The sequence below is a fragment of the Podarcis bocagei genome, assembly GCF_964188305.1.
Source record: "Podarcis bocagei genome assembly, chromosome: 10".
In the NCBI taxonomy this organism is placed as follows: domain Eukaryota; kingdom Metazoa; phylum Chordata; class Lepidosauria; order Squamata; family Lacertidae; genus Podarcis; species Podarcis bocagei.
The window spans coordinates 56904160-56921659 of NC_138135.1; the positions used below are offsets into that span (position 1 = coordinate 56904160).

General features: G+C 40.8%; 1 protein-coding gene across 9 annotated transcripts in view; it reads left to right on the top strand.

The window, feature by feature from the left end:
- The window catches only part of FOXP2 (forkhead box P2), a 334596-nt gene that overhangs the window by 308529 nt on the left and 8567 nt on the right, over positions 1 to 17500 (top strand). For 8 of the 9 annotated variants that reach the window (XM_081211593.1, XM_081211588.1, XM_081211595.1 and 5 more), the window contains one exon: positions 221 to 384. In XM_081211593.1, the coding sequence (XP_081067719.1) occupies positions 221 to 384 (164 nt within the window). Of the gene's footprint in view, positions 1 to 220; positions 385 to 6707; positions 6800 to 17500 lie in introns of all 9 variants that reach the window. The other variant, XR_014012537.1, reaches the window with a different exon arrangement.

A 17500-nucleotide genomic window follows, 5' to 3' on the forward strand; every position in this document is an offset into this window, starting at 1 on the left:
AGCAGAAAATATTGTGCATGTCGGTGTCAGAGCACATTTGGTAGCTCCATGCAGTGATGCACGAATGTGTGGGCAAGTGTACAAAGTCAGATGTGGAACAAATGGCCCAGAGATGTTTCTCATCATCAATTGGGCCTGTTTACACAGATCTACATCAATACATGTTGAAGCTACTTCTAATGATCAAATGGCTAAAAACTCTGCCTCTTTCTTTTGCTAGGCTGCGCTGGCAGAGAGTAGTTTACCTTTGCTTGGTAACCCCGGATTGATAAATAACGCATCCAGTGGCTTACTACAGGCAGTCCATGAAGACCTCAATGGTTCGCTGGATCACATTGACAGCAATGGAAACAGCAGCCCAGGCTGCTCTCCTCAGCCTCACATGTAAGTGCGGTCAGCATCCTTTATTGACAAAAACTTTGCGTTTCCCTAACATCCTTTCAAATGCATGCAAGAATATTCAGAAACTATTCACGTGGACTGAGAAACAGCTCACATGATGTGAACACTTCCCCTCCAAACAAATCTCAGTTCATGATGACATGAGTGGGCAGTGGGAAAGGCTTGTGACTTGCAAAAGGTTTCTCTCACATAGAATAGAACGTGAATCCCGTTCTCTGTGCATTGTGGCCTTGGGCTGCAGCCCCACACACAGCTAGGTGTACTCGGAACACCTCTTTGGTTTAGATTGGACTTGGGTGTATACAACCATATTTCAGCCTTGAGAAACAAGTTGTTAATGTGATTGCAAAAAATACTGGTGCAACACTGCTCATAATATAGGTGCTTTTATTGTGCCTGCGATCATCATCATTTGAATATTCAGTGCAATGAATTCTACTTCCGATCAAATATCTGGATTCTTTACTGAATTTTCATCTGTTAAGATTACATAGCAGGAGTAGTTAGAATTAGTAGTAATTTAACTAGACCCACAAGTCCTTATCATGTTTATGGACTGTCACAGAGATACTGCCCATTTATATTACCATAAAATGCAAAGTTTAACTGTTACCCAGAGTTTACATAGAAGCTAGTAAAGTGTAACTTTTTGCCTGTCTTATAAATCAGCGTAATTACATATTCAACTTTAATTACTGGTGTGTCTGTATTGGCAAGGTTTATATGTTATATTTTATGCAAGACTACGATTCCTATTAATATTTAGCAGCTAACTATATCATTAATTACTCTAAAATCTTTTCCCCACCATCTTTTTAATGCAGCTCAGAGAGTGGCAGTATTAAAAATTGATGTATTGTGGATTTCAGAAATGTGTATGAGGCCTAAGAAATGCCTGGCCTTAATCAGGGGTGTCAAACGGGGCATTTTTTTGTTTAGTAAATAGTAAAACATGTACCTTGGAGGTATCATTTCCCAGGTTATTTATATAATAATTAGAGAAGTGACATCTAAGTAGACATAGATGTAGAATGATTCTTTTTAATGTACAATTATGTCCTTAGTTAATGATAATATCCTTGTATTTAAAATGTTGCACTCAGTGTGTCCTTATTATTTAATTTTCTCTTTCATATTTCCCATATTTATTATACATGTAATGCTGGAATAGTAATTTCAAGTCAAACACTATAGGTCCCCCCCCAATACGTTATCAGAGATGTTCATTTTGATTTGCCTTTGTACACTTAGAGATTTCCAAGTGGTTTTGCTTCCTGGTTTATTTCTCTTGCAAGGCCTGTAAATACATTATCTGACAGATATATTTATATCTTGAAGATCATCTGCCTAATTGCTTTATTTGCCATTTATTGTATCACCTTGTGAGGGGGGGACGACTATAGGCACACACTGCTGAGCAAGACCATTAATGTGCTTTAGCGAGTTCCAAACCATTACTTTTTTTCAAAATGGAAAAATTTGTCTTTTGGAAGTGTCTTTAGATGTATTAAATAATACAAAAGAAGTAATAAAACTTGAAGTAGAAAGAACATGAATATAAGCTCTGGAGAGCAACAGTACTCTAAAACAAGTAAAGTGAGCCATCAGACAAAAGTTTTTATATCCCGTGCTGTATGCTATCAACCATGCATTGGGTAGCTTCAGGCCTTTTACTTGTAGCATTTCTCCTGAGTATGCTAATGCTCTCTTTCTGTCTAAAATGCCAAGACAATAAAACTTTAAAGAGCAAACAAGAATTAGATCATGTGTATTAAAAACAGCTATTTCATAGAAATGAATGACATTTGCTATTTAGAGTTGTTTGGTAACAGGGTAGCCGATCTCTTTCTTTCTCTGTCTCTCTTCCTCTTCCTGTATGTGTTCTGAGCAGTATATGCCGATTGTACATAGGATATACTGCATGTACAGTGTACATTCAACCAGCACGCACAACTCTGTATGCCGTGCCAAGTGGTATTTGCATTCTACAAAGTGCATAGATATGTTAATGTTGGAAGCTGAGTGCAGATTATACAAATGATTTCAGTGTGAGAGATGAACAACTGTGTGGAAGGAGCTACAAAATCTAAGTATCAAAAATGGGGGAGAAGATAGCATGTCCCAAGGCTTACTTCACTAGCATGCAGCTGCTTAGGATAGGCTGTGGTAGCAGTACCCCAGTGCAGCATAACTGAACTTGTTATAGCATCAATATTTCAATGATAATGTGTTAGTACTACAGAGCAGATACGCTGTCACACACTGAGATCAAGGTGCCAGATAGGCAGCCATAATTCATAAAGTTAGTCATGGAACATTTGCCAAATAGTTAGATGTTGTAGGACCTACATCAAGATCCCAGTCTTCCTGGTTTGAGTGGGTAAGTTATTTAGAAACACACCAATTAGGCAGTCAGATAACCAACCTCGAATAAATTTGTAATGAATGAGAATTAAGATAAAATAAAACTTCTGAGTAAAAGCAGAAGCAGTCAAGGCTTACAAAGTCCTTGCTCTTAAAATTTAATTGATCACTAGCGCTAGAGTCTTCATGTAGGCTGAGAGTCCTCTTATTCAGGGTGAAACTACACAGGATGTGGAAGTTCAGTGGTCAAACTCCCAATAATTCTGTATTTACAACAAGCACCCAATTTAAATAGGGCTGAAGAATGGAGGTATATCTAACACTTTGTCCTGGCACCAGTTTCCCAATTTAAATCACTCACCCCAGATTGCTTTTAGCCAAGCAGGGCAAAGCTTACTTAATACAAAACTGTTTCCCCTCTCTGTAATTCATGAAAACTTCAGAGAGCACATGGGCTCATGACCATGATGCACAAGCAAAGGATTAAATCTCCTCATCCCACGTGCACCATGGCACTGATCCAAACTGGGGCCCTCGCAATCTGCTTTTTGTAAAATAAAAGCACACATTAGGAGTTTGAATCATGGATCTCCCACCTCACATATGGTTTAACTCTCAGGTTTTCTCGGCAAAGGTCAAGTTGTATTTAGGTTTACTTTCAGGTCATGTGATCATATACTGATTGGTCTATTACCAGACTGTGGTGTTTGTTGCAGAAATCTACCTAGGAGCCAATCTCACAGGAAAGCTAACATGAGAAGCAGCTCCTGTGTGAGTTGGGATAATTTTAATATGGCTTTGTTGACTTGCTTAAAACTGCAGTCTCTAATTCCCTTCTTTGAAGCCCAGGTGTTTGTTGGTACCTAGTATAGAAGACAATGTACTCTGTTCGTGCACAGAGGCAGTGTTTTCCTCGCATGTTCCTTCTAGGTATTAATCAAAGTGGCTGTCAAAGTCAATCAAAGTGAGGTGTGTCCCAGAATGTATCGTGAAATCAAATTTTGCTGTGCTTCCTATATGGTGAGGGACCATTGCTTGTCCAAAGCTCAGAAGGGCTTTTTAAGAGAATTCAGCTGAAGCGACAAATTTCTGAACTCAAGATCCATGCTGCCTTCTCCATTTCCCTGACTTCTGATTTCGTAAACTAATGCCTCATTGTCACATTACAAGTAGAAATAGTACAGTGCAGGTTGTTCTGCCATTTGTGAATTGATGACAGTGGCCCATTTTTCACATAAGCTCTAAGCAATGGTTTAGCACTGTGTGCACAAGCTGGAATGAGGCTAAGCAAGATTTGGGCTTGCATGGTCCTCCTCCTTCAACTTCTATGTAGCCAAGAGCAGCCTTTAGGTTCATTTCCTTGATCCCAGCTTGTCATCCCATGTAAACCAGGAATCATAGTTTATAAGGCACTCTGGTCAGTTTCAGAACAGTCCAGCATCAAACCCTAGGTTAGGAAGCTGACATGTTAAACTAATCAGAGTTCATTATAATCCACAATCTTTGGCTCTGAATAAACCGTTCCTCCGTCCCCACAAGCCCAAATCTTGCATGAGCTTGTTCCAGCACATGATGCTGAACCATGTTACTGTGTTAACATGTAAACTTGACTATTGACTGCTGCCATGTTGTGACGCCCAAAACTGATCTTATAGGAAACCTTACACCCATGTGGTTGCAGCAGCCACAGTGATGAACGTAAACAGCAACATTGTTTTCTAATATCAACTTTCCTTGTAAGCATTCTGCTGCATAAGTGACATCAATTTGCACGAAGGACAAAAGCATTTCCCCCTTTGAGTTAAAAAAGAAAGCTAATGGGAACATAGCTCAGTATCATCCACTTTGACTGGCACACGATCTTTAGGTTTGTTCACATCAACATTAAAGAACTAGAGACAGGAGTACTTCACACGTGCGTTAATCACTGATTAATCATCAGGCATAGACTTGCATCTGTGAATGAATGGGCCATGGCAGAGCAGATGCCAAGGACTGAAGGGGATCCTTGCCTTTGCAGCAAAGCCTGGGTGGGAGACTGCTACTGTCTCACAGTGGGTGAGGTGCTGGGCTGTGTTCCCCCAGAATCTCCCATGGCTGTGAGCCAGAGGTGGGAATGAGGCTTATCAAAGCCTGTGCCCTGCCCAGTCATTCAGCCAGACAGAGCAGAGAAGCAGCATGGTATCACCTTTAAAAAGTGCTTTTCATTTGAGTTGCTGTGAGTCGTCGTGCTAAATGATCAAGGTACAAGGGACCAACTGACCTACATGAATGAGTGAATGAGTGCTACATTTTTAGGGCTTACAGGTGTTAGCCCAGAGCACTAGTGAGGTTTTCTCCCTCACTAGGAACAGTTGAGGGGGTGGGGGGAGAGTTGCTATTTTCTGAACTGTTCTCAAAACACCAGCTCAGAAAAGGAACTAGGAGCTCTTTCCTGAAGGTATTTTCTTATGGCCATCCCAGCGCATTACTTGGCCCATACACACTACAATCCTTGTATTCAGCTTCATTTTAAAATATTGGAATTAGTTGAAGCTGTGTGTGTACCCATGGTCTCTTGTGATAACAGTATTTGCTGCAGAGGTTACATTTGAGTTTAGCAAAAGTGCACAGAGGAAGAAAGCAAATAAGGATGGAAGCTCATCTGAAAGATGAGCAGATGCGAGCTCAGTCAGTCTTTCGTCCTCCAATTCTACACTATGCAAGAAAGGGGAGTTTCAGCTCTGCATAGCTTCACTCATCCTTTTCCACCTTTTGTATTCTGCTGGCTTTCCCAACCCCTATCCTCTTTACCTTTCCAACTTTTGCCCAGCCTGGGTCTTTCTTCTCCTTCTCCTTCTTTGCAGTTTGATCTGCATAAACATCAAACTTTTTATATTTTCAAACTTTTTTTATTCTTTAAATTTTGTTCCCAAAGGCAAGTGTGATTATTCTGCTCTAAGGTCTGTTTGAGGTGCTTCAATTTGAAACCAGTCCATTGTCAGATTGTTCCCATATCTGATTATTCCAGTCCCCTACTGTTATGCTTTCACACTACTTACAGTAGGTTACCTATCATTCCAGTTTCAATCCCTTTCATTCCCTTGTGTTTTTAACTTCATACCATTCCTGTACCCCTGTCTTTGCATTTTTTGTATTTCTGCTTTTTGTCCCACCTCATGATGCATCTCAATTTACTTTGGAGGCTCTTCTGTTGTAGGAGGCTTCTATGATGCAAAGTCCTTGTTCACTGGGTGAAATTTGCACGCAGCATATTCTAAAATAAATCAAATGCTTAAAGCTGCACCAAGCTTTGGGAGAATGATTGAGAATCATTTAATTGAGTCAGTGATGATACCACTGCTGTAGCATTTTGTGAAATACATCACGCATAAGCACCATTTAATCTCCTTGTTGTAATATATTAAGGTAGCTTGAAAATGTTGTGTTATGTTGCAGTCTTAAAAAGGCCAGGAAAATAATTGAAAATATTACCTACAGTTGGAGATGGGAAAGAAATTTTGTGCCTTTTGTATTTTAATGAGGACCTACTTAATTCTGCAATTTTTTGAAGCAATACGCAAACTGAAATACAGCTGTCATTTGAAATTTGAGATTCTCCGAATTTTGCAAGACATTACTTTTATCAAAAAAAGCATGTGCACACATGTATATTAGAGGTGAATGTGCATAAAATGCAAAAATTGCATACAAAAATAGGTGTGTGCTAGGATAAATGTGTCCTAAAATGTTAAAAACAAATTGCAAATTGACGGGAACATGAGGCAAACTAAACTTAACATTGAAAAATGAGAAACTGAAATTGGAAATTTTGTCCCTCTCTCCCGATACTGTTACAGATTTTGTTTACTTTCTTGCTGGCTTTAGTTTAGCGTAGAAGATTGCTACTTGTGGACTTCATAAGATGCTGAAGCTTTGTATCTGACCTTTTGTATCATCAGATTCACATGTAGGCTCTATCTGTCTGAATGAACGTTTCAGGTTTTAGGAGCACCACCTGGCATTTCAAATTGACAAGCCAATTGAGCAAAGGGTAACACTCCACCTTCTTGTTGTATTTAAATTTTTAATATTTATAGTGATGTTGTGGACCATGTTGAAATAAGTATTGAGGAGTGTGTGTGTCCGGAAGTGGGAGGATCTATGCAGCTCCGTGCATGTGGGTAGTAAAAGAACAAATAAATTTGCTGTGGAATTAAAATGTTTTCTGTACCTACCGTAACAGATACCATTCACAAGTAACATCTCCCCTCCTCCAACTCCCCAAAACACACATTCTCCTGTTCTCCTCTATATTCACTTCATATTGTTTCACTTCACATTTCAGATCTAGCCTCTTGTATTTTGCTTCCCTGCTCATCAACTCCCTGATCTTTCTAGCCTTATATGCTGTTGCGCTCAGCAGCCACTGCAGCCCTTTATCATTTCCTCTTTAGTTGTTTAAATGTTACATTCCTTTGATCGAACAGTTGATGTTCCTTTTTTATATAATATTCTAACCCCCATTTGTTGCACTTTCACAATTCTTTCTACTTCCTCCTAACAAAAAGATCACTCTAGAGATAGAGTGCCTGCAGCTGTCTTATGCTGAAAAGTGTCATATCCCCATAGTATGGATTGTAGAAGTTTGCAGGATCCTTTGGGGTTTTGTGGGATCTATATAGAAGCAAAATGCATGGATGCTTTGTTGAAAACTTCATTCCGTTCTCTTTTGAATTCTCCACAATTGGATGTTTGTAGAGGCAGATTAATAATTCTCAGACCCCTGGGCCACAGCCACACACACGCAAGCTCAGATGCTAATTGCTTGAATTTTAACTATTGTAGTTAAGTTTGTAACTATATGTGACAAAAAAAATCCTACAAACGGAAAGATATGAGCCCATTTTGAAATTCACAGCCTCTAACCAGCAGAACAAAAGCCAAAATATTATTGCAGTAGCACTGGAAAGTTTACTGAGCGGAAACGACACACCACATTGTTCATAAACATATAAAGACAATGTTCACACACAAAAGCTCATCACTTGATGAGTGCAACATTAAATCATGATTTAAATGAGTGAATGAGCCTAGGCATCATAGGTTCAACACCATAAACAGAATTTCAGTATCACCTCTGCAGTGGGTTCAATTCACAGTCAGCTGCCAATCATCAAGAAATGGTTCATGCATGCATGGGCGTAGCTTCATAGCGGCAGCATCAAGTGGTGGCCTACATGTGTGCATGAGCTATCATTTCAAAGACCTAACATGAAATACAACTTTCAAATTTCTCCCATTATCTCAAACACAGTGCTTTATCAATGGAATCAGTTCACATATTCATTAGTGTAAAAAAACAACCAGACATAACCAAGCAATGAACACAAATGCTTGATCCAGCTCCTGGTGATTAGCGCGAAAACAACAATGAATAAGAAACTTGGCATAAGAGGTTGGTGTGAAATGCATGAGCCGTGGTTTTGCCAAAAGGAACATTGCAAATGCATGGAATCACAACAAGAGGAGAGAAATGGATGAACTGGAACAGTTTTTGGTGTGTAAGAGAATGGAATCAAAATAAAGGCAATGGGAGCTGGACAACTAAAATAGCCATTCAAACACAATTTCTGATAGTCCATTTCAGTTGTTCATTTGTGTGTATTGGGTGGGGCAGTAAAAAGTGGTTGTTGGCAGGCTTTTTCAGAAAATTGTGTGTTTAAATGTGGATGTTGGGCAGTTTAATAGGTTATTTTTAATAGGTCAGCCTACTTTTCAGATGATTTTTTTGGTTTGGGATTCAAATCAATACTGAACAATTCACAAGACAAAAGAGGTAACACAAGTGGAGAGTGAGGAGGTGTTTCATCATTGGTAATTAATTTAAATCACACACGCTTCTTTTTTCTTAAAATTTATTATACACTTAAACTCAGGCCTAAATAATGTTGCTGAAAGTAATGTATAACAGTTCTAGTCCACCAAACCATGTTTTGCTGGAACTGCAATAAGTCATATGCCCACCCACTGCCTCCTCCCCTCTTTTGCATCAGTACTTCCTGGTTCCTCAAACAAGTTTCCCATGGCATCTGAACCAGAAAACTGTGGCTTGAACAATCCACAGAAACCAGGATCAAACTGATACTCTGTTTTGCAGGGATCATTCATTCCTAGTTTGTACATCATGAGAAATTCTTGTTAAGAAGCCAAGCCACATTGAAAAAAGGTGCAAGAGATTAGAGGAGCGAACACACAGGCACACAGCCCATTTTTGGTTGTTCAGATCACAGTTTGTTGGACCAGAAATTGTGGCATTTGAACGGAGCCTAAATGTCATCTTTTGGAGATGAGCCTTGAGCTTTCCCAAGGCACTCCTGCTTTATTAGATAAAATCCGGCCTTTGTTTTGTGTTCCACATAGAGTCACAAGCTGGTTTTGAGTCTAGCCATTCTGAATTCACATTTTAGCTACATGTATTGACTTCACATCTTTTCTAGTCCATGTGTGATCTTCTTTTGTAGAAAATGTTCAGTTACTGGGATACTATCCACAGTTCCATAGGGTTTGGGGGCACACCGACGCATCTACAATGGTTTGGCACTGTGGATTTCTTTCCTTTACGTTCATACTTTTCACAATGCCTCCTTGTGTCCTTCTGCAGCCCAACTGATACAGTGTTCTAAAGGGTATATCCCTTATTCAGTATAGTTCTCAAATCTCACTTCCACCATCCGGAGCACACTTTATGTCTATACAAGTGATCATTTCAAGGATATTTTGGTTTTCCTGCAATCCCATTAACCCTCTTTGGTTGTTCTGTTTAATCCCTGGCAATCTACAAGGCATCTGACTCTTTTGCAGCTTTCCTGCTCCTCTTGAAAGAATTTTAGGTTATCTTTCTTCTTCCTCTGTTTTCTGCCATGTTCAAAGCAGCCCACAGGCCCCTTTCTGATTCATCCCCCCAGAGTAAAGAACAAGTGTTTCTACAAAACATGACCTCTTTTAATATGAAAATTGAACATTTCATGACCTTTGTCCAACTGCCAAATTAACTATATTGGAAATCTGCAGGGTATTTATATAAGCCAAACTGGAAAATACTTTCTCTTCAGTGACAATATTTTAGAGTGCTAGCTATGTAAGAGGTTTTGAGGTGGAAATTACTAACTTTCAATTGTATCCCTATTCATGAGTACCAAGTCTCAATATTACCTGCTGCATTCCAAACAAATCAAATCTAGAGAATAAAGGTCAAGTAGTATATTGCATCTCCTGGGACAGGTACTCTTTAGTTGCCTTTTTCATCCTCTGTTCTTCTGTATCACCCTTTTTTTCATTGCTTGTCTCTCACTGTTTTCTTTATGGTCATACAATTCCTTCAGTACAAACAGTCAGAGAAGGCAAATTTCACTCAAGCAGTTCTTGTTTACATAACAGATGTACATCACCACACAGACAAAGCCTTTCTGCCAACCTTAATGTTAGACCTGGGGGCCGAAACAATTCCAAAGCTTCACATTTGAAATGCATAACTTTGCAGCATTGTACTTTGTTTCAGTTGCTGTTGTTTCAAATGTGGAAATATCGTCTTGGAAATGTCTGCTTCTGAAACTTAAAAATTTGAAAGATATAGGCCTGGTTCAGACTGTGGTTTTATGGAGCAGAAATGTGTCTACACCCTGTTCCATTTCCTTCTCCCTTCACATACCTGTGGGACCAGTGAATATCGTATATATTACTGTGTTTGAGTGTTTCTTAAATTCGAAAGTGGGTAAGTTTTGACACACATTCAGCATATAGCAACTGTGGCTAAATAGCAAGCAGATCTTCTATTTTATATTCCAGTCTGCGGTATTGATCAGGAAAGAAATATAAGCACGGCTTTTCCTCACCCAATCATTATTATTTGGGGACTCATTTGTAACGGATGCCTCTTGTCGTCCATTTTACTTCTAAGCTGATTTGAGTTCAGAGAAACATTTTGAAAACCTATAGGAACAATGTATTTCATTTAAATTCACCCTGCCCTATCCTGAAGGCCCAGAACATTTTGAAAACCATTGGCATAAAAGAGTACTCAAAGGCTGCCAACCTTTGTGTGCTAACTTGGGAGTCAGTCCCACTGAACTTACTGGGCCTTAAATGCCAAGTAAGCATGCATAACATAGCTGCAAAAATATAGCCTATAAAATGCTAATACAAAACATCACACAGTTCCAACACATTAAAATCCTCCCTAAATCTTCTCCTTCCACCTGCAATTTCCCCATTTTCAGATAATTGAAGTCTCTCTCATTTGGGTCACCTTACTTCTGTGGATGGGCTGAAATACCTTCTTCCAAAAGGAGGCACTCAGTTCACATGCAAGGCCCCTCAAAAAGAGCATTAGATAACAAAATCTTGAATTTGGTTGACAAGTATTAAAATGTATAAGATTCCAGCACTTCCGTGTGGATTGTTACATCCAGCTGTTCTTATGAAATATTATGCCTCTGAGATCTGAAACCTTCAAACCTGCCGGTCAACATATGTTTAAATCCAGCAATTCTGACAATCCGTGGTGGATAATTTATCAAAATGCGCAATGATCCTCTTGTGCTAACCCCCTTCCATTATGGGTTGAAATCTAGCCTTTTGAGTGACCGTTTGTCTTCCGTGATGTTGGAGAAGGAGACAGCTCCTTTTGTCTTTCTCAAGGGCTCTGCTTTACGCAACTACAGGCCATATGCTACTCCATTCTTCTTTACAGGCTGCTTCATTGTTTCTGTGGCAGCCAAGATCTAATGCACATCTGAAGCCTGAAAAGGTCTGGAGCATATGCCAAACACTTAGCCACAGGTCCCTAACAGTTCTACTGCTTGAGTGGAGAGACGTGTCTCCACATTTCTCACACGTCACACAAAACACAGCTGGAGTATCAGTGGGTTAGATACTGCTGACAAGTAGAATTCTGGGCTGTTGCATGAAGTTTGAAACAGCTTCAGAACTTAGCAGATTTGCAGAAAGTCACTGGTGCCATGTCCAGCTGCTTCAGGGTTCTAAAAGGCATGGGGAGTCTGCATGAGTAGGAAAGGCTCTGCACTCAAGGCCTCTTCTCCTCCCAGAGGGGAAGAGTTGTGAGTGGGAGCAGCTTCCCGCAGCAGCAGGGAGGCGTATTTGGCTCCCTGCTTCTGATTGCCTCTGCTGCCGCGGCCAGGCCTTTCAGCCAGCCAATAGGGCCGGCTGGTGGGCGGGTTTAGCTGCATTTAAACAGCCACGGCAGCGCTCTGTTCCTAGTCAGTTCCTGCTTGCATTAGATCTCCCTCCCTCCCTTTTAGGTCAGCTTCCTTTGCATATTGACCTTGCTATGGACTTTGGTTGGTTGCCTTGATTGCCCAAGGGGCCTGGTAGGAATTTTTTATCCATTGGCAAATTGGCACCAGCCTCTTGGTTTTTTCGCCTACCTCATAGCAACTCGTCATAATTTTCTGGTATTGGCGGTTAGGCATTGGAATAGGTGTGCTGTGTTGGAGGATTGGGTATGGGCCATCATCTACCCCTCCTCTTTTGGGTATTCCGTTAAAGGAATCTGGCGGTCGTGGATCCTGTCCTATGCCCTGCTGGTGGCTAGGGCCATGGCACGACCCCCGGTGACGTCATGGGGAAGCTTCCAGTTCTGTTTGCATCAACAAGCTCCTCCCACTGGTTGTTAACCCTGAAATGACTCCCTGCTGAGAGCGGTGGAGTCATGTATTGCTGTTTTATCCAATGCCTAAGCCAATACTACTCACATGCTGTAACCAATAAAGTTGTGGCCTTATTTTGCCCATTAACCTAAAATAATGTGACTTAGTGTCTTATTATAATCCTATGTGAATGGCGGGTCCTTGACTCACAAGGAGTTATCCCTTCAACTAATGGAAAATAAGGAACGCAATGGAGCTAGCATGCTTGCTCCTGCTTTCTTTCATCACACGAGGGATTAAAATACTTCAGCAGGGCTAGAACATTTACAGGATCTCAACTTCAGCACCAGAAAAAATTGAAGAGAGCAAGGTTTATTTATACAGTTTGATTTTTAGCCTCATCAATTCAAAAGGCACTGGTCAAGTTTCAGAATATTTTAAAGCTCCTAAGTAACTAGCTAGATTTGAATTAACAAGCAAACAGTGTTTAAAAAGCCCAACCACCACAACATTAAAGGCTGTAACCAAAGTATCCACTATAATAAATCTGTTCAGGTTCTGAAGAATGTCTAGGGGGAGGATTTTCTATAGAAATGCTTTTGCATGAGTGTGCAGTGTTATAACTTGGTAGAGTGAGGCTGTTATCATCTGGGCAGACCAGGACCTCCATGCACACTGCCCAGGCTTGCGTTCCAGAGAGGTCACTTTGGTGATGACAATACAGGAGGCAGCAGTTTTGAGTCTCTGCAGCCACAGCAGGCACTGTGATTCTCCAGCAGTTTGACTTTACAGTCCATTGTCTCTCAAGACACATGGATGCCAAAAACCGGTGATGATACTGCGGACGTCAAAAGAAGAAGGTGATCACCCAGTTGAGCACTTTAGAATTGGATACTTTTAGAACAAAAAGCAAAAATCCAGTCCTATTTCCTCATGATAGCAATCCCCTAATAGATGTTCCCTGAAGAAAATAATAAAGCTTTTCCTGCTTCATTAGCAGGAAAAGAAAGAAAGGGGGGGGGTTCTTATTGTTGTTTCTGAAATATAAGCTAGCTAGATTTTGATCTGCTATAGAAAATGTATTTTTATTCCTCTGCATTTTCTTGACCATTCTTTATGGGAGGGGCAGTTTAATTAATGAAAAATACTGCACCAAGTCCTCTTTCTTGCTGGTGACACCAGCTCAACAGCATTTAATTAAAGCTCTGTGTGCCTGGGAAATACAGGATCTTGTTTTCATGATAGCAACCCTCACATGCACAGGTTTAAAAGTGAAATGTACACTTTGAACATTTTTCCCTTTTTGTTTTGGTTCTGAGATTGTGGAGAACAGGCTTTACCAGCACTGCCAATTTGCTTTTAGCATAGCATCATAGACATGCCAAAGATCTAAGCTTTCAAGGCTCATTGGCAGTCACAGAACAAGCAGAGGTGAATTACTACATGCGGCAGAGCAAATTATGTACGGTGTATGGAATCTAGTATAGCATTGGGCTTTGTGAGAATAAAAGCTCTTATTTGAAGCATGTTTCTAGAACTCATTGCAAAGGAGAAGAATAAACATGAGAGCATGTGAACTACCTGCTTGGATGATGAGAAACTAAACTTGACCTTGTCCAGGTCTTTAAACGGTTAGCAAGCAAGGCATCTGTGCCCTGAACATGTCCCACTCTGCTCCATAACTTTTAAGCAGCTGTCTTTTGACCTCTCCCGCTCTTCTTCCTTAGTTGTGCCTCTTCATGCAGGACCTAACAAGAACATCCAAAACTACACTAAACTATGCATAATTTGAACAAGGAATGCTGAAATTTGAGTCTGTTCTGTGCAAAAAAAAATGTCCCACAAACAGATGAGCTGGAGGGCCGGAAAGGAAGGGTAGCACTGGCAAAATTGTGTTAGGAGTGAGCCAACAATAAGTCACACATAGTGAATTTAACTCTTTAGTAGAAAAAAAACCAGGATCTGTTCAGGAGAGCTAGGCCCAATGAGCACAGCGACTCTTCTTCGGTAGGTCTTGTCCCTATGAGGCAGGTACAAGGACTGAAGGTCCCTGCCTTCCCACAGCTGCCTAAGTCTCCTCTCCCCAGGCTTTCCCAAGCAATCAGAGACTGTGCCAGCATGCCCACCTTTACTCTTCATGTCCTTCCTGGTCCTGGGAGACCAGAGGGGAGGGGAGCTTGTCGCAGCAGGAAGGGGAGAAACCCCCGCCTCTTCACCAGCCTGACTTATTTCTGTTTCTTGGCCTCCCTCATCCCACTCTCCTGCTTCCATTTCTGATTTTGATTCTGGACTTCTTTCTCCATTCTCACTAAGCCCTGTTACTTTTTCAGCTTCCAACATGTCCTCTTCCTAGTCTTGTCCCTCTTCTCCCCCTGACCACTCTGTCGTCCCACTCATTTGCCCGAAGAGGACTAGTCTCGTTGAAGCCCACACATATATTTCTGCAGCAGAGATTCGGAGAAAATTGAGGTGTGAAACTGCCCAAGGGACCATCTTTATTTAGATTTGCCCTGTAATGACGGTTTGACTCGTTTGTCACTTCTCCTATCCTATGCAAGGAAAACAATGTTTTCAATTGTGCTAAATGTTCAATACAAATTGGGCTTAGGCACCCTGCTTACCTCTGCATAGCATTAAGAGCTTGAACTTGGGGCAAAAAATTGTCTGGCCCTGGAATATTATTGTGCATAGTTGCTGGGGACTTTTAAGCCCTGATGTCTCATCCTTTGATATCCTAATAACTGCTTGCTCTCAGTAGTGGTTGTTGTTTTTTCTAAGGTGCCTTTCAGAAATTCTTTCACGTTGTTTGGAAAAGCATGAGACAAATAATGCATAAAGATCTCTAGCTGAACTGTAGCGTTGGTGAAATAAGATGCACTCAGGTGTCAAAAACCAATACACTGTGAAATGCTGTTAGACCTGGTTTCGGTAGCATGGTTATTAATGGCATGCTAGGAGCATCTGACATTCCTTGGGATCAAAGGCTTCTTCAGAGTTCATATTTCTATATAAAGCAGAACAATGTATGTGACTGCCCTTCCCCTCTGTTTTCTTTCGGAGCCAACAGCCTTACAGGGAGGGCAAGTGACAGCACAATAGCCACTACAGTGGGTGGGGGTAGCTCTCATCCCTCATTCTGAATATTTTGCCATATTTGCTTTTGCTCTGCTTCCCAGGGAAGAGGCATGTTGCCCGAGGTGTCTACAGCTACTGTTGCTTCTGCTGCAACTGCTTTGCCTCATACAAGACCAGAGCCTTCTGCTCAAAAGAGAATGGGGAGGACTACCGAGTTTAGCCCCCCGCCCCACCCTAGCTGTCAACATTTCCCCTTTTTAAAGGGAAATTCCCTTATTCCGAATAGGATTCCACTCAAGAAAAGGGAAAAGTTGACAGCTATGCGCCCCACCCACACTATGCCTCTGCTGAGAGGCATGGCAGAGCTTTTAATGTTGGAGATACCATGTAGTGAATATTAGTTTATGATTTCACTTTTTAGAATCTATCATATACCTCGGGTTACATAAGCTTCAGGTTAAATACGCTTCAGGTTACAGAGTCCGCTAACCCAGAAATAGTACCTCGGGTTAAGAACTTTGCTTCAGGATGAGAACAGAAATCGTGCTCCAGCGGCACAGTGGCAGCGGGAGGCCCCATTAGCTAAAGTGGTGCTTCAGGTTAAGAACAGTTTCAGGTTAAGAACAGACCTCCAGAACGAATTAAGTTCTTAACCCGAGGTACCACTGTATTGTTTACTTATTTTGTATTTGAAGGGCCCTGAAAGTTTAGGCCCTTTTTTGTTAGCCAAATCTGGCTGTGCATTTAGTGTGTAGTAAAATGCTGATAGCTACACTGAGTGAAGTACTAGTATGAACACTATTTAGCCCAGTATATATTGAGGTTAAACCAGGACTGAATGAGAAATGAGTTACTGGCTCAACCAGGTCAGCCTCTGGCCTCATGACAAACAGGCTCATACTAGGAAAATCCTCAGATTCAATAACTACAGACCTGTTACATTAAGTTTCCACCAAGCTGTAATATGTTGGAAGGCTAAATACAGGGTTATGTGAAGAAACTGTCCATTTTATCCTCAAAAGGCACTTGGCAGACTGCGTTACAGGTGCTTATTTTCTCTGCTTCGAGAGGTTTCAGTTCTAATTTGGAAGGTGCCCTTTAGATTTGAGATGCAGTCCTGTTTTATAATAAACCTTGTCAGGCTGTGAGTCTAAGCATGCATTTCTGGAAGTATGCCCATTGAAACTACTGAGACTTCTTAGTAAATGCTTTAGAACTAAGAGCCCAGTGACACAAAACCTAACTCTAGAACATTATTGATATTCTCAGTTTTGAATATGCCAGTGATATATTGAATTCCGGAAAATCAAATGCAAACTTTGTTTTGTTTCTAAGTGTTGAAATTAAGCATCTATAACAAAGTCTAGAATTTAGGAAATGGCATGACATTAATTTTAAGCATGGGAGCAAGAGTGTCTGATTTAATACTGTTGTCATACTGCCTGTTAGAGACCTATTACATATACATCTTAACTCTTGCATGGCCAAGGCATTTAGAGTGCAACTCTTAAAACACCACTATTCATTTCCATAAGGAAGTTATTCATTATAAGCATGCAAATCCTGACTTTTCATTTGAAAACACGAGACAAAGGCTCAAGGCCACTTATGACATTAAAAACTGGAAGAATGACAGTGTTTCAAAGATTTAAAAGGACAAGTGAAACAAGCAAAAATGGAAAAGAAATTATTTTGCAAGGCAGCAGGAAACCATCAGGGAATGGGACAAGATTGAGTCACCCTGGGTGGGGAACTCCACAGCTAAGGCATGGCCACAGGGGAAGATCTACCCTGCATCCCCACCAGCCATATCTCAGCTAGTGACAGGATGCAGAGAAATGTAAAGCACTTTTCTAGCATTTTACAGTCACAACCTCTCCCAAATAAGCCTGGGAACAGAGCTATAGTTCCCAGCAGACTTAACAAACTGCAGTCCCCAAGATTCTTTGAATATGCTTTAAATGTTCAGTGTGGATATGACCTTTGATGATGTGCAGCCTCATGTGGGAGGA